Source organism: Chlorocebus sabaeus, chromosome 26 (assembly GCF_047675955.1).
Source record: "Chlorocebus sabaeus isolate Y175 chromosome 26, mChlSab1.0.hap1, whole genome shotgun sequence".
NCBI classification, from domain to species: domain Eukaryota; kingdom Metazoa; phylum Chordata; class Mammalia; order Primates; family Cercopithecidae; genus Chlorocebus; species Chlorocebus sabaeus.
Window position 1 is genome coordinate 21137697 of NC_132929.1, and position 24309 is coordinate 21162005.

The window sequence follows — 24309 nt, forward strand, 5'->3', positions numbered from 1 at the left end:
AAAAATCCTTTAGTGTTTAACCTTCCAGTCCTTCACGCATGTATAGATAATTTTTAAAACCAGAAAGGAATGATACCGCATAACTCTTGTTCTTCTCACCTAACAATATCTGGTAAACATCTTACTAGGCCATTCTCCACTCACAAGGTGCTAAGCTGGGTGCTGGAACATCCAGTGAACAAGGCAGGCATCAGACAAATTGTCAGTGAATTAATTACAATGGTAAGAAGTGCTTCAAAAGAAGTAGAGGGTACGATGAGAGACTACTGCATGAAATGTATGAAGTCATAAAATGTTAAGGAGTTATTGGAAAGTTTCCTATTGCTGAGTGCAGCCAGGACTATTGGGAATAATTAAGGAAAAAACCTGATGTATAGGTATAAAATACTCAAAATTATTCTAACACACTGACCTTTGCTTTTGAGTATAGGAAAATACCTAGAAAACTTACTGGAATTCTTACTATACATTTTCTTTGTTGGTTATTGATCTTATTGAACAAGGCAGCCATCCTGCACCTGACAAACCCTGGCCTGAACCCCTTAACTCAGACATCTAGCTGTGAGCTAGATGTCTTTCTTTTCCAGAAAGTTTCTAGTAGGCTGGTAATTTAGCAACCATGCTTGTTCAAGGCTGAGCTGATTTGAAGATGTCTTTTTAAATTGTAATTAAAGTCAACGCTCCACATCTGTGGGTTCCACATGGGCAGATTCAACCAACCGTGTGGGTTGAAAATACTTGAAAAAACAAAAACAATACAACAATAAAAAATAGGCCAGGTGTGGTGGCTCACACCTATAATCCCAGCACTTTGGAAGGCCGAGGCGGGCAGATCACCTGAGGTCAAGAGTTCAAGACCAACCTGGTCACCATGGTGAAATCCTATCTCTACTAAAAATACAAAAAATTAGCTGGGTCATGGTGGGGTGCGCCTATAATCCCAGCTACTCTGGGCTCAGGTGGGAGAATTGCTTGAACCCAGGAGGCGGAGGTTGCAGTAAGCCAAAATCATACCACTGCACTTTGGCCTGGGTGACCAAGCAAGATTCTGTCTCAAATAAATACAAATTTAAAAAATCATAAATAAAAAACAACAGTGTAACAATTACTTGCATAGCATTTATATTATATTAGGTATTATAAGTAATTTAGAGATGTTTTAAGTATAACCAGGAGGATGTGTGTAGGCAACCTGCATATACTACACCATCTTTTATCAGGGACTTGAGTATTCTTGGATTTTGGTGTCTGAGTGGGGTCCTGGAACCAATTCCCTGCAGATGTAGAGGGAGGACTCTGTAACTTCTCAGCTCTGTAACTTCTCAGCAGAACATTGGAAGCTTCCTGAGCACAAAGACTATGTGTCTCTTCTCACTGAAATGCTCAACAGATGACATAATGAGATCAAGAATTTCTTTGATCCTGTTCCAATCTGATTTTGGAATGGCTCTGGGCAACTTCCAAAAGCTATATTCTTGATCTGTGAGAAAATTAAAACACCAGCTTCTAACACCTGTCTTCTGGTATACCGGGAAGTGTAAACAGTTTTCCCTATAAACTGAATTCAAACTGCTTTCTGGGCCACATTATTGCTTAAGGCTGACTAACCTTAAACAATATAGAACGTCCCTGGAACCCCCAAAATTCAGCAAATCCAGTGTTATACGCCTGGTCATAAGGTAGCCACTGAAGGATGAGGTGTCAGGATGAACACATCCACCATCAGGAACAGGGAGAAAGAATTTCAACAAAAAATATTTAATAATGAAATATTCTATTTTTCTCATAAAAGCCCGAGCTGGGCTGATTAAAATCTAAATTCCTGGCCGGGCATGGTGGCTTACGCCTGTAATCCCAGCACTTTGGAAGGCTGAGGCGGGCAGATCACCTTACCTGACTCAGGCTGGTCAGGAATTCGAGACCACCCTGGCTAACATGGTGAAGCCCTATCTCTACAAAAATTAGCCAGGGGTAATGGCTCGTTCCTGTAATCCCAGCTACTTGGGAGACTGAGGCAAGAGGATTGCTTGAATCCAGTAGACACAGGTTGTAGTAAGCCAAGATCGCGCCACTGCACTCCAGCCGGGGCAACAGAACGAGACTCCATCTTAAAAAAAAAAAAAAAAAATCTAAATTCCTGGGGTAGGAATCAAGCAGCCATGTCTCCCTGCGCCTGCAAGCCGAGGTGGTAGTAGCTAGAGAAAGGCTCTACAAGCTGCTGGTAACAGGGGGTGGGTGGGGAAGACCCCCCAAGGGATTATGGGCTCTGGGGCAGCCACAGAAGGTGATGCTGGTGAGTGTCCTGAGTGGACTTCTTTGGGGGCTGCCAGGGTCTGAAGGGCTGGGAAGTGCCTGTTTCTCATCCTGGTCACCTAGGCAGTACTGGCCTGGTGGTGCCTTCTGGGCACCCTGGCCAGTACACAGGGTTTGGGGGCAGGGAGGACCCTAATTTCATGTCTATTCTCCAGTTGCTAGTGGTGAGGCTATGAATTCCATTACATTTTGGAGTGGGAAGTGTTCTTATTGCTAAAGAACTGAATGACAAACTTCTTTTCTAGGGTCTTGACTTCACAACCTCAGGCAAAAGGGCAGAAAATCTGAAGGTTCTTGAGTCACATACCGTTGACCCTTGAACAACACAGGTTTAAACTCCTTGGGTCCACTTATTATTAATTACTTTTTAGACGGAGTCTCACTTTGTCACCCAGGCTGGAGTGCAGTGGCATGATCTCGGCTCACTGCAACCTCCGCCTCCCGGGTTCAAACGATTCTCCTGCCTCAGCCTCCCAAGTAACTGGGATTACAGGCACCCGTCACCACACCTGGCTAATTTTTATATTTTTAGTAGAGACAGGGTTTCAACATGTTGGTCAGCCTGGTCTCGAACTCCTGACCTCAGGTGATCCGCCTCTCGGCCTCCCAAAGTGCTGGGATTTGCGTGGGTCCACTTGTATGTGAATTTTCTTCCACCTCTGCCACACTGAAGTAGCAAACCAACCCCTCCTCTTCTTCCTCCTTCTCAGCCTACTCAATTTGAAGAGACGGAGACCTTTCTGATGACCCACTTTTGCTAAATGAATAGAAATATATTTTCTCAGCCAGGCACGGTGGCTCATGCCTGTAATCCCAGCTACCCGGGAAGCTGAGGCAGGAGAATCACTTGAACTTAGGAGGTGGAGGTTGTAGTGAGCTGACATCGTCCCACTGCACTCCAGCCTGGGTGACAGAGCAAGACTCCGTCTCAAAAAAAAAGAACTATACTATCCTGGCCAACATGGTGAAACCCTGTCTCTACTAAAACAAAGAAATTAGCCACCATGGTGGTGCGCGCGTGTAGTCCCAGCTACTGGCGCTGGGATCTTGCCACTGCACTCCAGCCCGGGCGACAGAGCAAGACTCCGTCTCAAAAAAAAAAAGAACGATATTTTCTTTTCCTTATGATTTTCTTCATAACATTGTTATTTTCTCTTGCTTGCTTTATTGTAAGACCTTTATATAAAAAGCAGAATATGTGTTAGTCAACTGTTTAGGTTATCAGTAAGGCTTCTGGTCAAACTGGGTTATGAGTAGTTAAATATTGGGGGAGTCAAAAGTTATATGCAGATTTCTGTGTGGAGAGCAGGGGTGTGTAAGTTCCCCTAACCCCCAAGTTGTTCAAGGGTCAACTGTATTTGTTTTGGCGACAGTTTTTTGTTGTTGTTTGTTTAAGAAACAGGGTTTTGGGCTGGGCGTGGTGGCTCACGTCTGTAATCCCAGCACTTTAGGAGGCCAAGGCGAGCGGATCACTTGAGGTCAGGAGTTTGAGACCAGCCTGGCCAGCATAGTGAAACCCCATCTTTACTAAAAATACAAAACAAAAAAAAAAGCCGATGTGGTGACACATGCTTGTTAATCCCAGCTACTTGAGAGGCTGAGGCAGGAGAATGGCTTGAACCCGGGAAGTGAAGGTTGCAGTGAGCCAAGATCACACCATTGCACTCCGGCCTGGGCAATAAGAGTGAAACTCTGTCTCACTCCAGGCTGGAGTGCAGTAGCACAACCATGGCTCACTGTAACCTTAAGCTCCTGTGCTCAAGCAATCCTCTCGCCTCAGCCTCCCAACTAGCTAGGACTAAAGGCCTACACCACCATACCCAGCTAATTATTAAAATTTTTTGTAGACTGGGCACAGTGGTTCACGCCTGTAATCCCAGCACTTTGGGAGGCTGAGATAGGTGGATCACCTGAGGTCAGGAGTTAGAAACCAGCCTGGCCAACATAGTAAAACCCTGTCTCTACTAAAAATACAAAAAATTAGCAGGGCATGGTGGCACGTGCCTGTGATCCCAGCTACTCAGGAGGCTGAGGCAAGAGAATTGCTTGAACCTGGGAGGCGGAGGTTGCCGTGGGCTGAGATTGCACCATTGCACTCCATCCTGGGCAGTAAGAGTGAAACTCTGTCTCAAAAAAAAAAAAAAAATGTAGAGTCTAGCTATGTTATGTTATCCAGTCTGGTCTCAAATTCCTGGCCTTGAGTGATCCTCCCACCTCTGATTCCCAAAGTGCTGGGGTTGCAGGCCTGAGCCACGGCACCTGGCCAACAGAATTTATTGAGTAAATAATTCAAAATTGCTGCATTTGCCGTAATATTTTTAACAGTAAAATATAAATGAGTCACCCAAAGCACAGTGTTATAATTCTTGAATCAGGGAAACTACATATTGACTTTGATCTCTCAAAAGCTTGATATACTCAGGCATTATGAAAAGGAAGAAAAATGTCGCTTTCTGGGTTTAATTTTTATTGCTGCAAATAGGAATAAGCAGATCTTAAAGGTTATATGGACAAATTATATCTGTAACTACTTACAATTTGTGAATTTTAAAAATGTTTTATTTTAAACATTTCCAAACATACATAAAAAGAAGAGTATAACGAACCCACACATACCTATCACCTACATTAAATAATTATTTTGTAAAATATTTATAATTTGTTTTTTAGTTGAAGTGTTTTTGTTTTTGTTTTGAGATGCAGTTTTGCTCTTGCTGCCCAGGCTGGAGTGCAATGGCGTGATCTTGACCTACTGCAACCTCCACCTCCCAGGTTTAAGTGGTTCTCCTTCCTCAGCCTCCCGAGTAGCTGGGATTATGCAATTACAGGCGCCCACCCACACCCGGCTAATTTTTTGTATTTTTAGTAGAGATGTTGGCCAGGCTGGTCTTGAACTCCTGACCTTAGGTGATCCACCCACCTCGGCCTCCCAAAGTGCTGAGATTACAGGCATGAGCCACCGTACCTGGCCTAGTGGAAGTATTTTAAAGTAAAGTCCAGAAAACATAATATTTCTCCCTTAAATATTTCCACATATAAACTCTAAAAAAGGGAGAGGCCATTTAAAAAATATAACCGCCACCCAGGCGCAGTGGCTTACACCTGTAATCCCAGCACTTTGGGAGCCCGAGGCAGGCTGATCACGAGGTCAAGAGATCAAGGCCATCCTGGCCAACACAGTGAAACCCCGTCTCTACTAAAAATACAAAAATTAGCTGGGTGTGGTGGTGTGCACCTGTAGTCTCAGCTACTCGGGAGGCTGAGGCAGGAGAATCGCTTGAACCTGGGAGGCAGAGGTTGCAGTGAGCCGAGATATATATATATAAAACTGCAATACCATTATCACACCTAAGAAACTTAACAATATCCCTTTAATATCATCTAATGTCTGGATCCTATTTAAGTTTCCCACTTGCCCCCAAAATGTCTTTTTACAGTTGATTTGTCTTTTTGTATATTCAAATAAATACCCCACCTTTGGTAAGTTTTCTCAGACCCCCTTAGTTAGAACTAATCACCTTTCTTGGCAACAGATCATGCCTTGCTTTAGAGTTATCTATGGGCACCAAATTGCATGCACCTTGAAGTAAGTGATTTTTGTCTTACTACTCTTTTTAATTCTGCTATGCCTCCATCCTCAGAATAATGCCTAGACTACCAAAAAACTGCATTACATTTTGAAAAGAAATGATACTGGCCAAGCACAGTTCTGTGGTTAAGGTCATTAATAGGCAATGGCTACTCATTCTAATTTCAATTTTGGGGTCATGAAATACTACTGTAATATTTCTTTCTTCTCTCTCTTCGTCCTGTTTCTCTTTCTCTCTCCCTCCATCCTTCCATCCTAGAAAAACTTCTCCTTCCATCCTAGAAAAACTTCTCTTTGTTAATAACATGAGACTTTTTTTGTAGAACCTTCTGACAGAAGTAGCCTTAGAAGTCTTGCATTAAAAGGCTTCTCTGATTCTAGGTAATACAAACCAAGGAGAATTAATGTTGAATTTTCTTTGAAGTACATAACATAGATCCATCCAATCAGCAAATGTCTCTATTTACAGCTCTGGGGTTAAACAGTAAGAACCCTTGCCAGAGTAAGTGAGTGGGAACCTACATTTATGATCAGCCTTACATAAAACAAATCTTTGAGGCTGGGCGTGGTGGTTCACACCTGTAATCCCAGCACTTTAGGAGGCTGAGGGGGGCGGATCACCTGAGGTCAGGAATTCAAAACTAGCCTGGCCAACATGGCAAAACCTGTCTCTACTAAAACAAAAATTAGCCAGGCGTAGTGGCACATGCCTGTATTCCCAGATGCCCACGAGACTGAGGCATGAGAATCACTTGAGCCGAGGAAGCAGAGGTTGCAGTGAGCCGAGACTACACCACTGCACTCCAGCCAGGGTGACAGAGTGAGATTCTGGCTCAAAAAAACAAAACAAACAAACAAAAAAACAAATCTTTGCATATAGTAACTTTGTTGAGTGCCTACTACAAGCAGGGCAGAATGCTTTACATATATTCTAACATTTTTTCCAACTCTCTCCCCCGCTAGGTTTGCCCCCATTTTGCAGATATATAAACTGAAACTCATGAAGGTTAAGTAGTTTACTTAAAGTCAGCTATTAATAATAAGTATAGCAGGGATAGGCTCAACTCAGGTCCATTTGACTGCAAAACCCAGGCTGAGAATGAAAATGGGGTTGAAACAGAGCAGGGTCTAGCCAATTTCAGGGAAGGTTAAGATGTTGCCCTTTAACTTTACCTTACAGCTTGAACTTCAAACTATTTGTTTTGAAATCACCGGTCCTTTACTTATTGCAGTATTTACGAGAGGGGTGCAGACAGAACCATGGGGTTAGGCACCAGACAGACCTGCGTTCTGATGGCATCGCCGCCACTTACCAGTGACGTGACCAGAGCCCCTCTCAGTCTTAATAAGACTTTGCACCCACCTTGCAAAAATGCCGAGGGGAATGTGGCTCAGTGTCTGGCGCACACACAGCCCCTGCTTCTGTGAAATTGTTATCATTGCAGCCACACGACAAACTGCAAGGTGAGGCTGCTGGCTTAGGGGAGAGTTAGGAGGGAACCCAAGGACGAAGCCAGCTGGCAGGGTCGTTTGCAGAAAGAGCTTCTCCTGACAACCTCCCCATCTGATTCTTTTGTTCGTTTTCCCTCCACCTAGGGTTTTTGTTTTATTTTGTTGTTGTTGTTGTTGTTGTTGTTGTTTGGTGGAAAAAGTCAGGACTCCCTGGGAGTTATTCTGAAATAAACTTTACAATTTAATTTTAATGATCTCCATATGTGCACAGCACCACATTTTGGAGCTTTTAATGTGATTGGATTAATTCTAATTTACTCGCCTGCACCGGGGAGCCTCTCCTGGGACCCTCGGGTCTGCGGCTCATTTTTCCGGACCCCCTTTTATTGTTTGTTTATTTGCTTATTTAAATATTTTGTTTTATTGTATTTTATTGAATACAGGGTCTGGCTCTGTTGCCCAGGCTGGAATACGGTGGTGCAATCTTGGCTCACTGCAACCTCAAAGGCCTAGACTCAAGCGATTCTCCTGCCTTACCCTCCTCAGTAGCTGGGACTACAGGCATGCACCAGCACGCCCGCTAATTCTTTTTTTTTTTTTTTTTTTTTTAAGTAGAGAAGAGGTTTCGTCATGTTGGCCAGGCTGGACTCACGTGATCCTCCTGCCTCAGCCTCCCAAAATGTTGGGATTACAGTCCTGAGCCACCGCGCCGGGCCCGGATCCCCTTTTAGAAGGGTTGGTTTTCCCTCAGGTCTTGGCTATCAGCTCTCCCCTCTTAGGGGTTCCAGCTCCTACTCCCCAAACCTTCAAACTCCTCACAAGCGCCAGGGGTGGCCAAGAGCTACCGGGGTCGGCAGGTAAGGAAGACCGCGGCGAGCGGCAGGGGGCGCCAGCGCCCGCGTTCGGCCGCTTCACGTCAGCCGCACAATGTCCTGCAGGGGGCGCCCGGGAGCCGCGTGCCCAACAGGGAAAGCGAGTCAGCTCCCGCGCGCTCCCCGCCCCACGCGCGTGACCAGAGCGCGCTGGCCCGGCCCACCCGGGGCGGTTGTGGTTGCTATATATAAGGTGGGGAGGCCGCCGGCCCGTTGGGTTCCGGGCGTTACCATCGTCCGTGCGCACCGCCCCACGTCCAGGTGAGTCTCCCATCTGCGGAGACGCGGACGCTCCGGCCCGCGGTTGGCTTGCGGAGCGCAGTGGACGGTTTGGCGCCCACCAGGTGATCCGTACTTTGGATTGTTAATTTCTAGATTTGGCAATTCTTCGCTGAAGTCATCATGAGCTTTTTCCAACTCCTGATGAAAAGGAAGGAAGTAAGTTTTTAAAACAAGTGAAAATCTTGACTGAAGTTTTAATTTTTAAAGATGAAAAGATGGCACAGATTTTGAAGAAAGTGTAAGATAAATATAGCTGTTTTGCTGTTTCAAACGTTTCATATTGAAATGTCCGAATGTGTCCCCTCCACCTGTTATCTGTTAGCTCATTCCCTTGGTGCTGTTCGTGAGTGTGGCGGCGGGTGGAGCCTCGTCTTTTGCTGTGTATTCTCTTTGGAAAACCGATGTGATGTAAGTAGGTCTCAATTTATAAAAACGTTTTTGGCAGTGTTTGGTTGACCTTTAGTTTATGAAATGTACGATAGAAGTTTCCTATTTTTTTCCCATGCATAAGAATGCTAAGTTGTGAACTGGGAGTCAGGGTTAAAAAACATCTTTTATCGGAAAACTCATGATACTGTCTACCAATGGGTCAGAAAATGAAAATTAGAAAAAAATTTAAAAAAGAAAAAAGAAAGACAAAATATTTAAAAACCCATGATATTAATCAAATTAGTTTATTTCTTGTGTTTATTCTTTTACCCATTGGCCCTCCTCCACTCTCCGGCAGTGAAGTAAAGCTGCTTTTTTTTTTTAAGTTTTGAAATTTAAAGTTCTTTAGTGGTTTTGGGAGATATATATATACAATAAAGCAATCATTTTAATTAAAATTTTAAAATTTAGCTTATTAGATTTTTACTAATGTGGTAGAATTGATAGATTCAGTTGTCTAGGATGAACCTAATCTCAACTTTGGGTAGAAGAAAGTAAAAAACAAAAACATGTATCCTGGAATATGAGGAAAAGATAAACTTGAAACTGATGGAGGCTGGTGCAGGGCTGGAGAGGGCAGTCCTCTAACCGCCGGCAGAAGGGCCTACAGCCCTGGAGTTCACCACCTGCAGAGTTCAACATGCCCCTCCCACAAACTGAGATAAGAACATTATTGCATGTCCTTGGCTTGGCAGTTTCGCTCCCATGGTTATTCGGTTTGTGGGATCTTTCCGCAATGTAGCCCCATCAAGAGAATACAGAGTACCTCCTACCCTTTAGAGGAATTGATGCTTAATATTTGAGCCACACCTTCAAACTCCCTTAGAGAATTTTCCATCAATTTTAGTTACTACTGATGGTTCCTGATCATTAGTAGACAAATGCCTAAGTATGAGATTGGTTTTGTCCCTAGCACGTTTATAGACCCAGTATCAGTGTTGGTTTAAATCCACATATTTTAATGTTTAATTGGCTTTCTATTAATTTTAGCCTTGATCGAAAAAGAAATCCAGAACCTTGGGAAACCGTGGATCCTACTATACCGCAAAAGGTACTGTTAAATTAAAAACAAATGATTTCCATTTTGCCCAAACCTTAGCACCTTTGTCAGCAAAATAGATTTAGTACCTTACTCTTATTGTGTAACTTAGATCAATTGTGCCTTCATCGAGTAATTAAAATGAGGAAATTTTAAGAGCCTCCTCTAGGCCAGGAGCATTGTCCATCCGCTTATGAGGAGCACATACACTTTTGGAACTTATGGCTCACATAATACATGGCAAACTTTAAAATCTGCATACTGGCCAGGCACGGTGTCTCACACCTGTAGTGCCAACACTTTGGGAGGCCCAGGCAGGTGGATCACTTGAAGTCAGGAGTTCAAGACCAGCTTGGCCAACATGGTGAAACCCCATCTTTACTAAAAATATGAAAATCAGCTGGGCATAGTGGCACGCTGTAAACCCAGCTCCTGGAGAGGCTGAGGCACGAGAATGGCTTGAACCTGGGAGGCAGAGGCTGCAGTGAGTTGCAGTTGTGCCACTCCACTCCAGCCTGGGCAACACAGCAAGACTCTGTCTTTAAAAAATCTGGATACTGCTAAGTGAAAGTAGGGCACATATGTTTGATCTTTCCCTCTGATTGCATAACACTTAGGAACCCAAGGGCTTTTTAAAAAGATGGGCTGATAGAAAAAATCTCACGTTACTATTTTGTGCATGTTTTAGAGATGGAAAGAGGTAGGTACAAACACAATGGTGATGCTTCTTCTAAAGGAGAGTGTGGACAAATCCCAAAGAGGGACATGCAAATGAAAGTCAAATTTTTAACACAATTTTTTTTTCCTTTTTTCCCTTCAGCTTATAACAATCAACCAACAATGGAAGCCCATTGAAGACCTGCAAAAGGTCCGAAGGGCGACCAAATGACCAGCCCTCGCCTCTTTCTTCCAAAGAGTACTCTATAAATCTAGTGGAAACATTTCCGCACAAACTAGATTCTGGACACCAGTGTGCGGAAGTGCTTCTGCTGCATTTTTAGGGTTTGTCTGCATTTTTTGGGCTCCAGATAAGGAATTAAAGGAGCACAGCAATAACTGCATTGTCTAAAAGTTTGTGCTTATTTTCTTGTAAATTTGAATGTTGCATATTGAAATTTTTGTTTATGATCTAAGAATGTTTTTCTTAAAAATTTATAAAGCTTTGTAAATTAGATTATCTGTCATAAAATGCCATTTGTGCAAGATTTCTCAAAGATTAGATATATATTTAAATGGAAGAGAAAATGTTTTTATGGGAGAAAAATACATTTGAACCATTAAATTTCATCTTTTAAATAACATCCAGTACAGATTTCTGCATAAGCTTTTTTTTCCTCAAGTTCATTCATTCACTAGTAGTTTATTGAGCACCTACTGTTTGCAGTATAGCTAACAAAGCCAAAATTTGGTGGGATACGAATAAAAGATGGTAAGTACAATGAGGAAAATGAAGTGGGGATGAGGTTGGAGACTCACAGGAGGATTGATCTTGGAGGAAGTGCTGGGATTCTGGAGGTGGGCTGGAGTGCAAGGCATACTGAGATCTGCCCTAAAGATGCCAAGTCATACTGTGATGTTCCTGTGGGGGCTGGGGAGGGGAAGATGGGGAACCTTGCCAGCACCCTTCAGAGTTTGGGGCCACTCTTCCCTCTGGCCAATGGTAACTTGAAGGCTAGAGATACACTCATATCCAACATGCCCCTGGGCTCCCCTGACTGTCCTTAAAAATGAAATAAGAAAGTTACTTTTCATTAACTTCTTTTTAAAATGGAGATATAATTCACATGCCATAGTATTCACCCATTTAAATTGCACAATTCAGTGGTTTTTAGCATATTCACAAAGTTGTGCAACCATCTCCATCTAATTCTAGAACATTTTCCTCACCCCAGAAAGAGCTCTGTACCATTAGCAGTCATTTCCCTAGTCCTAATCCCTCTGCTCCCAGCCCCAGGGAAATACTAATAAACCATCTCTATGGATTTGCCCATTCTGGACATCTCATGTAAATGGAATCATGTAATCTGTGACCTTTGGGTTTGGCTCCTTTAACTTGGTATAGTGTTTTTAAGAGTCATTCATGTTGTACCATGTCTATATTCAGTGTTGCATTACTTTTTCTGATAGTACTGTTCCAATGTAAGGATATGCCATTTTTGCTTATCCATTGGTAAGCTGACGAACATTTGGGTTGTTTCTACTTTTTGGCTATTATGAATAATGCTGCTATGAACAGCCATATACAAATTTTTGTGTGGCCATATATTTTCGGTTCTCCTAAGTAGGTACCTAAGTTCATTAACTTTTTTTCTTTTTTCTTTTTTTTTTTTTTTTGAGACAGGGTCTTGCTGTGTCACCCTGACTAGACAGGCTGGAGTGCAGTGGCACCATCTCACAACCTCTACCTCCTGGGCTCAAGCAATTCTCATGCCTCAGCCTCCCCAGTAGCTGGGATTACAGGCATGTACCACCACCACACCTGGCTAATTTTTGTATTTTTAGTAGAGGCAGGGTTTTGCCATGTTGGCCAGGCTGGTCTTGAACTCCTGACCTCAAGTGATCCACCCGCCTGATCACTTGAGGAAAGGAGTGATCCCTTTCCTCTCCATTAGATCATGGCTGACACCCCTATAACAAAAGACAGGTTAACAAGGAAAAGCATAACAAACTTACAGTTTTACTTGACATGGTAGCCTTTGGAATGAAGACCCAAAGATAATAGGGAAAACTATTCATTTTTATGCTTATGTTCAATGAAAAGTCAATGTAGAAATATGATTGGACATGTAGAAATATGGACAAAAAGGGCATGGTCCGAATGCTATTAGAATAGACTTCATGGGGAAGCTCACCAAGGTCTGTCTGCAGCATTACCCCTGCCAGGTGTGGGGGTAGGATCCCTCTGGAATGAGTGTCTTAATTTCTTTATGGCCAGCTGTTACACAGAAAGGTGGGGGAGATTTAAGAGCAGTGTCTTTAGGTTTTATGGCTGGTTTTCAGGAAAACGGATTCTGCCTTCTATGACCTGCCTTGGAGAAGAGGAATTCTGGTTTCTATGGCTCACCTGGGGGAGAATCAGGGGCAACAGACAAGAGGGCAGAGAAACTTTTCTTCTGCGGCCTTCATTTGGGGTATCATTTTGGGGGCTCCAGTGTTACCTTCACAGCAATAAAAAAATAACTAGGTCTTGCCAGGAACTTGGCAACTCTGAGAGGATTAAAGCAAGACTGCTGCCAACTTCTGTTGCTTCCTTATCACCTCAAGTCATCTCATGAAAGGCTCTGACAGTCGATCTCAAGGAATTACACGCAGCAATTGGGAAGCACATTTTTATTTGCTTAAGCTTCTAAAGTCGAATGTAATATCATTCGCACAAATAAAAATTTACAGCCTAGTGATAGTTGGTCAACTAAGAGAGCAAAGTATAGAGTGTTTTTCGAAGGATGACTGTGGCTTTCAACTTTAAAACACAAACCTGATTGAAATGTGGTGGCGCGAACATGGCAATGGGAGGTACTCTTCTGCAGGTTTGGGAGGGAGAGAGGTCAAAAGCAATGTTGATGCTTAAATTTCAAAAGATTTGGGTTTTGTTGTGTTCTTAGCATTTCCCTCAAATATTTTATTTTGAAATTTTTCAAATATGCAGAGAAGTTGAAAGATGGATCCTCATACTTCTTATCAATTAACAGTTTGCCACATTTGCTGTATCTCCCTGTATATGTATGCTTTTCAAAAATGAACTCGTTGAGGCCAGGTGCAGTGGCTCATGCCTATAATCCCAACACTTTGGGAGGCTAAGCCGGGCAGATGGCTTGAGTCCAGGAGTCTGAGACCAGTGTGGGCAACATGGTGAAACCCCATCTCCCCTAAAAATGCAAAAATGAGCCAGAGGTGGTGGTGCACACCTGTGGTCCCAGCTATTTGGGAGGCTGAGGTGGGAGGATTGCCTGAGCCTGGGAGGTCAAGGCTGCAGTGAGCCTTGATCTTGCGCTACTGCACTCCAGCCTGGGCAACGCAAGTAAGATCCTGTCTCAAAAAAAAAAAAAAAAAAAAAAAGAACAAGTTACAGATATAAGGCTTTTGTCCCTAAAAATTTAAGCATGTACTCACTGCCTAAGATAAACGACTTTCTAGCTGACTAGAATACCATTATCATCCCTAAGAAAGTCAACACAGAAATGCAGGAGAGCCGGGCGTGGTGGCTCATGCCTGTAATCCCAGCACTTTGGGAGGCTGAGGCGGGCAGATCACCTGAGGTCGAGAGTTCGAGACCAGCCTGACCAATATGGTGAAACCCCATCTCTACTAAAAATACAAAAATTAGCCGGGACTGGTGGTGCACGCCTGTAATCCCAGCTACTCGGGAGGCTGAGACAGGAGAATCGCTTCAACCCGGGAGGTGGAGGTTGCAGGAGCCAAGATCACGCCATTGCCCTCCAGCCTGGGCAACAGAGTGAGATTCCGTCTCAAAATTAAATAAATAATAATAAAAAAGAAATGCAGGAGAAAAAAGTGGAAAGTGGGGAGGAGTCGATAAAGAAGAAAATGAGTTAGGCTTTGGAATCGTTCGCTGAAGAGCCCGGAGCGCCATCTAGGTGCTACCCCTGGAAACAGGTGAAAGAGGGGTAAAACCGCGGCGTGGATGAGTTGGCCTACGGAGGGCTTCTAGAGTGAAATGAAGATTGAAATGAAGACTGTAAGAGGCAGGCAGAGAAAGAGGACCCATCTATCATGGGGATTGAGGAGAGATGTGGTGTGGAGGAGCCCAGAGAGGAGGAAATGCTCTTCCCAGTCAGGAGCTTGCTGCTGTTTGCAATGAAACCAAAGCCCAGAATCCTTTCAGTTTTGTGGTGTTGAGCTTTAAGCAAACATCTGGAATTCTCTTCTACATACAAATCAAATATGATGCTTTCCGAGCAAAAAAGTTAACATCACATTCCATATCACTAGAAACTGGAGTGAGAGCTTATCATTTTTCATTTTCTTGAAGAAATTATTTTACATTTTAGTTGAGACTTCGTAGTAGAGAAAGAAATTACAGGCTCAGAAATCAGGCTGCTCTACCACTTACTGCATTGTTTTGGAAAAGCCTCAGGTTCCTCAACTATAAAACTGCGCCAGTGGGGCTGGGCGCTGTGGCTCATGCCTGTAATCCCAGTACTTTGGGAGGCCGAGGGGGGCAGATCACGAGGTCAGGAGATCGGGACCATCCTGGCCAACATGGTGAAACCCCGTCTGTACTAAAATAACAATAACAAAAAAAATTAGCCACGCGTGGTGGTGCACGCATGTAGTCCCAGCTACTCAGGAGGCTGACGCAGGGGAATTGCTTGAAACTGGGAGGTGGAGGTTGCAGTGAGCCGAGGTCGCACCACTGCACTCCAGCCTGCGACAGAGCGAGACTCCATCTCAAAAAACAAAACAAAACAAAACAAAAACTGGGCCAGTTCAGGCCAGGCATGGTGGCTCACGCCTGTAATCCCAGCACTTTGGAAGGCTGAGGCTGGGTCACTTGAGATCAGGAGTTTGAGACCAGCCTGACCAACTTGGTGAAACCTCGTCTCTACTAAAAATACAAAAATTAGCCCTGTGTGGTGGTGCGTGCCTGTAATCCCAGCTACTCAGGAGGCTGAGGCAAGAAAACTGCTTGAACCTGGGAGGCAGAGGTTGCAGTGAGCTGAGATCGTGCCACTGCACTCTAAGCTGGGCAACAAAGCGAGACTCTGTCTCAAAAAAAAAAACAAACCGGGGCCAGTTCATACTTGTTTAGGTTAGTAGTACTGATTACTTACTTACAGGAGATAATAGCTATAAAGTTCCTAAAATGGTGCTTAACATGGACTAGCTGTTCAGTAAGTATTCCCTTCTTCCTTAAAAAAATAAAAATAAAAAAATAAATAAAGATTATCCCTATAATAACAGCAACTTGGGAGGCTGAGACAGGCAGATTGCTTGAGCTCATGAGTTCGAGACCAGCCTGGACAACATGTGAAACCCCGTCTCTACAAAAAATACAAAAATTAGCCAGTGGTGCTATTCGGAATGCCGAAGTGGGAGGATTGCTTGAACCCAAGAGGTGGAGGTTGCAGTGAGCCGAGATTGCACCACTGTACTCCCACTTGGGTGACGAAGCAAGACCCTGTCTGAAAAAAAGGAGATTATCACTATAAAACTGCCGTATGTGTTTATGATTACATTCCATGACTCGGAGCATTGCCTGTTTCAAATCCATGCATACCCAGGTCTGTTTGAAATCTATGCATACCCGGTGACTCCTGGCCCACCTTTGGTTCACAATGCCCCGGTTACATACCTTTTAGAGACAGTGCACACACAGCTGTAGATAAATGCATCCCATATTCACTCTCACCTATACAGATACCTAGCTTAAAATAAGAACCCCTGCACACATAACACATATAGATGATCTCACAACCAGAAAAGACATAACAAAAACATACATATCTCCTTAGAATAAGGCCCAGCACAGTGGCTCACAATCAGTAGTCCCAGCACTGTGGGAGGCCCAAGTGGGCGGATCACTGGAGCCCAGGAATTTGAGACGCGCCTGGCCAACACAGGAAAACCCCGTCTCTACTAAAAATACAAAAAACTAGCTGGGCGTGTTGGCGCTTACCTGTAATCCCAGCTGCTCGGGACACTAAGAATTGCTTGAACCCAGGAGGTGGAGGTTGCAGTGAGCCAAGATTGCACTGCTGCACTCCAACCTGGGTGACAAAGCGAGACTATTGTCTCAAAAAATAAATGTGCATATTTTAGTAATTACATATATTCTCACATTCAAAAGTAATGGTCTGTGGTTTGAATAAGGAAATGGAGTTGAGTGCATGCACCTAAGATAGCCGTAAGAATTTTCCACCTAAAGAAGGACACCGAGGCGAAATTAACAGAGAGAGTTTATTGGGGCCGAGGTTGAGAACTGCAGCCCGGGACACACTTCCTAGTTGTTTTGCAGAGTGCTCCCGCTAGGGTTTGCTGCAAGCAGGTTTTTAAGGGCAAAAGGGAACACAAGGTGGACTGACAAAGTTGTTTGACAGGAGTGCTCATTGGTTTATAGAAATAACACTGATTAATGATTCACTGTACATTATTGAACTACAGGGTATGCATGATGGTGTCCAGTGTATGGCATTTTATGGCTGCTTGGCATTAGTCTAGAGCCCACATAGCAAATGCCTTCAAGAAGTAGTCACTTAGCTCAAGGATGTGACTGCTGTCACACTCTGTCACATTTCAATGCCTCTCTGGGCCTGATAACTAAAGCATTCCTCAGATAAAAGTTTATTTTCTTTCTCGGAATGGAATTCGTTTTTCTAGTATGATTGGCCCTTAAAATGTCTTTTTCCCATGCTTAGAAAATTGCCTCAGATAATTACATCATTTCTCTGTAGAAACTAAGGCTGTTTTTGTTTTTTGTCTTAGTCATGTTTTACTATATCATTTGCCTGTTTGTACACTACTTAGCTTGACGAGAATTAGAATAAAATGAAGGAAAATCCCAAATGTTATAATTCTTGCAGACATGTTAAAACCAACTTGCTCATTCACCTGGTGAATATATAATAAGACATTCTATTACATATATTACATGTATAATAGGCTATTGCTTATTTGGAGGGTGGGCATACTATTTTTAAAAATAAGGCCAGTGGCTGGGCATGGTGGCTCATGCCTGTAATCCCAGCACTTTGGGAGGCCGGGGCCGGCAGATCACCTGAGGTCAGGAGTTCGAGACCAGCCTGGCCAACATGGTGAAATCCCGTCTCTACTAAAAATACAATATTGTTTGCTTGTTAATTTGGAGACTATTTCATTGAGTCAACCACTGTATGTTTCCCACATTTTATTTGTGCCAGATTTTTTAAAAAGTAGTGCCATTTGCTTTTAAAATTATTATTTAAAAAGTATTTAATTAAAAAATGTTTAATTACATTAAATTTGAGTTAAAACAGCATTTTAATTTAATAATTTAAAAATTACTATTTTAAATTGAGATGTAGTTTAGATACAATAAAATGAACAGGCCTCAGTTGTTCAGTTTAAGGAAGAATTTTGATAATTGTATGGCCCCATGGAATAGTCATGCAAAACTAGCTGTGGAACATTTCTATCACTCCAGAAAGTTCTCCTGTGGTACCATTTACTTTTAAAATTAAAAGCCACCAAAATGTACGCTTTAAAAGGATGAATTTTATGTGAATTATGTCTCCTACACACACACACACACACATTTGCCCCACATGTACTTGCTGTGTCACATCCAGAAATAACAGAGGCTAGCATAATTTTTTAATACCATATAAAGTACCCGACTGTTCTGTGTGGGAAACGCGCGAAGGGAGAAGAAAAGACATACACACAATACCTTTAAGGGTAAACAACCTTTATCTCATGTAAATGGCAATGCAGATATAATAAGCAAATGATATAATAATAGACAGATACTAAGCAGATTGATATAATACGCAAATTGCAATGGGAAGGGAAGAAGGGAAAAGATACTTACACTCACCAGACTATAGAGGATTCACCACCAGACTGGGAAGCAACAGCCTGGGCTCCAGAGTCGGCCACTTGTCGGTGCACAGACGAGGAGACGTCTCACGAAGCTGCAGCGCGGTCTGGAACCCTAGTTCTTTTTGTAACTAGTTGTTTGGCATGAGGCCCAGTCATGAGGGCCCTTAATGACTGAGCTCAAGGAACACAAAAAGGTGAACTTGTTTTGCTATCGTCTATTGTTTTTCAATAACTAGCGTATAGGAGTAGATTGAAATAGAGATTTCTCCGAACAGTGCTGGATGACACCTCAAGAGACTCACACAACCTATTCCAGGAATTGGTGATCATTGTTTGTGTCCATGTTTACTTGAATTCAAATTTAATATTTAGCTTTTCCTCCACATCGACCCCATATATAACATTCAATTTACTTTTTCCCTAAAACAGAAAAGTGGGAGTTCGTGAACATTGTAAGAAATATACCGGCCGGGCATGGTGGCTCACACCTGTAATCCCAACACTTTGGGAGGCTGAGGTGGGTGGATCACCTGAGGTCAGGAGTTCAAGATCAGCCTGGCCAACATGATGAAACCCCCATCTCTATTAAAAATACAAAAAATTAGCCGGGCGTGGTGGCATGCACCTGTAATCCCAGCTACTCAGAGGCTGAGGCAGGAGAATCGCTCGAACCTGGGAGGCGGAGCCTGCAGTGAGCCGAGATCATGCCACTGCACTCCAGCCTGGGCAACAAGAGCAAAACTGGGAAGGAAGGAAGGAAGGAAGGAGGGAGGGAGGGAGGGAGGGAAGGAAGGAAAGAAGGAAGGAAGGAAGGAAGGAAGGAAGGAAGGAAGGGGAGAGAAAGAGGGGGGGGAAGGGGGAGGGGAGGGGAGAGGAGAGGAGAGGAGAGGAGAGAAGAAAAGAAAGAGAAGAGAAAAGAAAAGAAAAGACACCAAGGCCAGTTGGGCCGGGGTGGTGGTTTGGCCTTCCACTGCAGTGACAATAAATAGGCTTCCCTGGGCTCTGGGGAACGGAGAAGGACATTGAGTTTACCTAGTGTCTAAGTGATGTAAATTTATCCCCCACCGAGGAAGGGCCTGGCCTGAATGCAAGAGTTACCACAGCAACAAGACTATCCTGGCAATAAATCCTCTCCAGGGCAAGGCTGCAAGCGAGGCAGGCGGGAGTGTGCAGCTGACCTCACAGCTAGATTATCACCATGTGCTCCACAAACTCCTCCTCCACGGGTGAATGTCAGAGCTAACCCAGAGAGCAGGGAACCCTCCATGCCACCAAATCAAAGCCTCCCCAGCCATACTAGGGATCTGACTAACTCTCTCCAGAGAACGGCAGTCCTCAAACCTTAGCTGTGCGTCAGAATCCTGGAAGGCATGTTAAGATGTGGGCTGCTGGGCCCTAACTCCAAAGTTGTTGCTTCAGTGGTCGGGGCTGGAATCCAAGTGTTTGCGTTTCGAACAAGTTCCCAGGTGAAGCTGATGCTCCTGGTCTGGGGACCACACATTTTTATTTATTTTTTTAAATTCTTTGATTTTTTTTTTTTTTTTTTTTTTTTTTTTTTTGAGACAGGGCCTTGCTCTGTCAGCCAGGCTGAAGTACAGTGGCCTGATCAGAGCTCACTGCAGCCTCGAACTCCTGGGCTCAAGTGATCCTCCCACCTCAGCCTCCTGAGTAGCTGGCACAACAGGCACGCACCACCATACCCAGCTAACTGTTTTAAAATAGTTTTTAGAGATGGGGGTGTCACTATGTTGCCCAGGCTGGTCTTGAACTCTGGGTCTCAATCTACGCTCCAGCCTCAGCCTCCTAAAGTGCTGGGATTACAGGCGTGAGCCACCACACCTGTTTGTGACCGCACTTTGAGAAAGTGCTAAACCCTTGGTTTAGCTTTCTACTCCTTATAATATTTGGTGCTTGAGAATTCTCACACAGTCAGTAATATTCTAGGACACTCCGGACCTATCAGTCCTGGTCATGCTGTCTGGAGAGAAGGATCAAGCCAGGCATGGAAGACCCAAGGGCGGCAATGCCTCTTCCAGCTAGGCTGCTCCGGCCACTGTTCAGACACACTAACCCCAGCACCCTAACCTGGGGAGCAGTGGGATGTATCAGGTGTAGAGATAGCTGCATGTGCATTTGCGAACACTGTGTGCATAGCAGAGATGACAGTTCTCACCAGCCGTGCCAGAAGAGTCTAGTGATGGTTCTGCCAGTGACAATCAATCTCACATGAATTCAATGACTCAGTGGGCCAGGACAAAGCAGACAGGTTAGCAGCTGGATCCAGCCTCTGCCAGTCAAAAGCTGTGTGACCTGGGCAAATTTCCTTACTTCTCAGAATCTTGCTTTGCAAAGAACTCATTACTTGCAAGGGTAAGCCTGTGGAGTTGGTCAGTATTTGGAAATGTTTTAAGTGAGATATTTCTTGCCTGCATCTTTTCCTTCATTCCTCTTCTCCCCTTTAAGCTGGGAGCATTCCTTACTTTGGGGTAAGGGCTGAGGTTCTGAGGACAGTCCTGTTCCAGGTGGAGATGGTGGACCGGCAGCATCAGCATTACCTGAGAGGGAAGCAAATTCTGGGACCACAGCCCACATCTACTGAATCTCCATCTCAGTCTCTGGGGATGAGGCCCAGAAATCTGTTTCAGCATATAACGTCCTCAGGTTATTATACACAGGTGACTGAGCAGCTCTGGCCTAGAACAAAAAAGTTTCAGTGTAGAGGCTTCAAAAGCCATAGTTGACCGCATGGTCTGAAAACCAGTAGGCATGTGTTGTATGCAGTATGTTGAGAAAGGGTTTTTCTTTGGAGGCCAAAGCTTAGAAAACCAAGCACAGAGTTTATGTTACAAACCATGGTGTCAGGAGGCATTTGTGTTGAAGCCTTCTCTATCCCTAAAGGAAGAACAGTTGGATCAGTGGGAAACAGAGCAGGACCAGATGGTGTGAGATTAGATCTTGGAGGAATTGCAGGGTACAGCCTCCTTCTCACCCCACCAGGCCCTGGCTTGAAAAGGTTTACTGGGTGGGTCAGACTGTCCCCCAAGAGGTGAAGTAGCAGACAGTTCCAGCCAGAGGTACACAACTGGAGGAAAGAAAGGGCTGAGAGGCCATCACAGGGGCACCGGGCACCCCAATTTATGGAGGGAGTAGAGACAGAAAGGGAGGCAATCTGGAGAAAGAACTGTGCAGAAAACCAGAAGGAAGCCGAGGCGGGACAGCATGCGTCCAGGGCTGGCGGGATTACTATTATGAGCCAGGAGCCCTGAAAAGCAGTGAGGGGAGCTTCAGAGGCAAAGCATGAGTGGGAACAGTCGTTGCCCTGTCCTGGGTGGTGAGAGACAGTGTGGCCTATGTGGCTTTTCTTGCTGGTCCCGAGGGTCACTCCAGGCCTGCCTGTGATAACCTCACCCTGTGCTGATCCTGGGGAAGGTTCTGTCTGGGTTTGTCCCCTGCAGACCCAGGGCTGTGGAGGAGCTGGCACTGAGGAAGGCATCCCCACAGGGCCCTCCAGCCCAGAAAGGGACCTGGGAGGCACTTGGCTCCACTGCCCTGAGGGATTGGGCAACCTGGGTGTGTCCCCGCCGTTCCTGGAGAGTTGGCTCATTCCGTCCCTCCTCTCCAAAAACAAACTCAGACGCCCATGGTGAGGTCAGTTTCAGTTGAAGCTGCTTTGCATAAAAAACGAAACATCTTCCTCTTGATGGGAATACTTACACCAAAAGCTTTATGAGCATGGCTTTGAGGGCTGCGAGGTCAGGAGATGGGGGTTTTCCTCTCGATCTGCAGGACCTTGGGGAAATCACTCACCAGCTAACGTGTGTCAGGGCTTACCGTGTGCCAGGCACCTTTGAATCCTCCCACAGCCCTTGAGGCTTTTTCAGTGAATGCTGAGAGGCGGGTGCTTTGCCTGGCTGCCAGGGCCCTGTAATCAGCAGAGCCGGGATTTGCACCTGGGGGTCCAGGATGAAGCTAAGCATTAGCGCATCTCCGAGATCCTTCCCAGTGCCCAAACTTCCCGCTTCTCTAGTTCTAAATCACTGGCCATCTAACCGTGGGAGACTATGGCTTAGGCTGGCCACACTTGTTCTGATCTTGGGGGCTAGGATGTCCCAGATGGCTGCATCCTGCCATGACCATGGGTAAACAGCTTCACTTGCCCCGAAGCTTCCTTTACAGGGAGAACAGGGCAAGACCCAAGAGCAGCCACAGCAGATGCGTGGCTCTCACCACCAGCCTGTGTTTTTAAGGGCAGAGACCTTGTCTTCTCACTTTTGTATGCTGCCCCCCTACCCCATGCTTCAGAGAACATGGCACATGGTACGTGTTCCTTAAACGTTTCTGATTAAACCCAGTGACAAATCCTTTTGCAAAGATACATACCACAGTTAAGCTCTGGCATATTTACTCATGAGATTTTTAAGTATTCATTTATTCAACAAATATTTATGTATGTATTTATTTCGTTTCATTTTTTAATTACTTTTCTTGGGGGAGGGGGGCTTTCCAGCAAAAACCAGAAAGCCTGCTAGACAAATTCTAAAAGAGCTGTAACACTTCAACAAATATTTAAATGAGTGCCTACTGTCTGCCAGGCACACACCAGGTGATATGTGATCCAATGGTGAGCAAAACAATAGGTCCTCATGGGGTTACAGTCTTGTGGGGGAAGAAATAGACTAATCAGTTTCCCAAATGCACATAAAATGACAGCTATGAGAAGGTGACTGAAGGAAAGGGTCACAGGACTGTGGAAGCGTAGGCAAGAGGCCTGCCTGGGCTTCAGGGAGGCATCCCTGAGGTGAAGGCTTGCACATGGATCCACCCACCTACCATCTAGTAGGGACCACATTCCAGAGAGACCTACCTTCCTTCCTTCCCTTCCTTCCCATCCTTCCCTTCCTTCCCCTCCTTCTCTTCCTTCCCATCCTTCCCATCCTTCCCTTCCTTCTCTTCCTTCTCTTCCTTCTCTTCCTTCCCATCCTTCCCTTCCTTCCCCTCCTTCTCTTCCTTCCCATCCTTCCCTTCCTTCCCTTCCTTCCCCTCCTTCTCTTCCTTCTCTTCCTTCCCATCCTTCCCTTCCTTCCCTTTCTTCCCCTCCTTCTCTTCCTTCCCATCCTTCCCTTCATTTCCTTCCTTCCCCTCCTTCTCTTCCTTCCCTTCCTTCCCTTCCTTCCCCTCCTTCTCTTCCTTCTCTTCCTTCCCATCCTTCCCATCCTTCCCTTCCTTCCCCTCCTTCTCTTCCTTCTCTTCCTTCCCATCCTTCCCTTCCTTCCCCTCCTTCTCTTCCTTCCCATCCTTCCCTTCCTTCCCTTCCTTCCCCTCCTTCTCTTCCTTCCCTTCCTTCCCCTCCTTCTCTTCCTTCTCTTCCTTCCCATCCTTCCCTTCCTTCCCTTCCTTCCCCTCCTTCTCTTCCTTCTCTTCCTTCCCTTCCTTCCCTTCCTTCCCCTCCTTCCCTTCCTTCCCCTCCTTCTCTTCCTTCCCTTCCTTCCCATCCTTCCCTTCCTTCCCTTCCTTCCCCTCCTTCTCTTCCTTCTCTTCCTTCCCATCCTTCCCTTCCTTCCCTTCCTTCCCCTCCTTCTCTTCCTTCTCTTCCTTCCCTTCCTTCCCTTCCTTCCCCTCCTTCCCTTCCTTCCCCTCCTTCTCTTCCTTCCCTTCCTTCCCATCCTTCCCTTCCTTCCCTTCCTTCCCCTCCTTCTCTTCCTTCTCTTCCTTCCCATCCTTCCCTTCCTTCCCTTCCTTCCCCTCCTTCTCTTCCTTCCCACCCTTCCCTTCCTTCCCTTCCTTCCCCTCCTTCT

The 24309-nt window shown here is 44.9% G+C and overlaps 1 protein-coding gene and 1 non-coding gene across 2 annotated transcripts; one reads left to right on the plus strand and one right to left on the minus strand.

The window, feature by feature from the left end:
• The first annotated feature begins 8320 nt into the window (after positions 1–8320).
• Positions 8321–11281, plus strand: C26H15orf48 (chromosome 26 C15orf48 homolog). Its single transcript, XM_008016756.3, has 5 exons — positions 8321–8487; positions 8602–8664; positions 8831–8916; positions 9928–9988; positions 10797–11281. The coding sequence occupies exons 2-5, from the start codon at positions 8629–8631 to the stop codon at positions 10863–10865; spliced, it is 252 nt and encodes an 83-aa protein (XP_008014947.1). The 5' UTR covers positions 8321–8487; positions 8602–8628; the 3' UTR covers positions 10866–11281.
• An 11727-nt stretch (positions 11282–23008) lies between these two features.
• Positions 23009–23070, minus strand: LOC119628178 (U7 small nuclear RNA). Its single transcript, XR_005244484.1, has one exon. It is a non-coding gene; the product is annotated as a U7 small nuclear RNA (small nuclear RNA).
• Positions 23071–24309: the final 1239 nt, after the last annotated feature.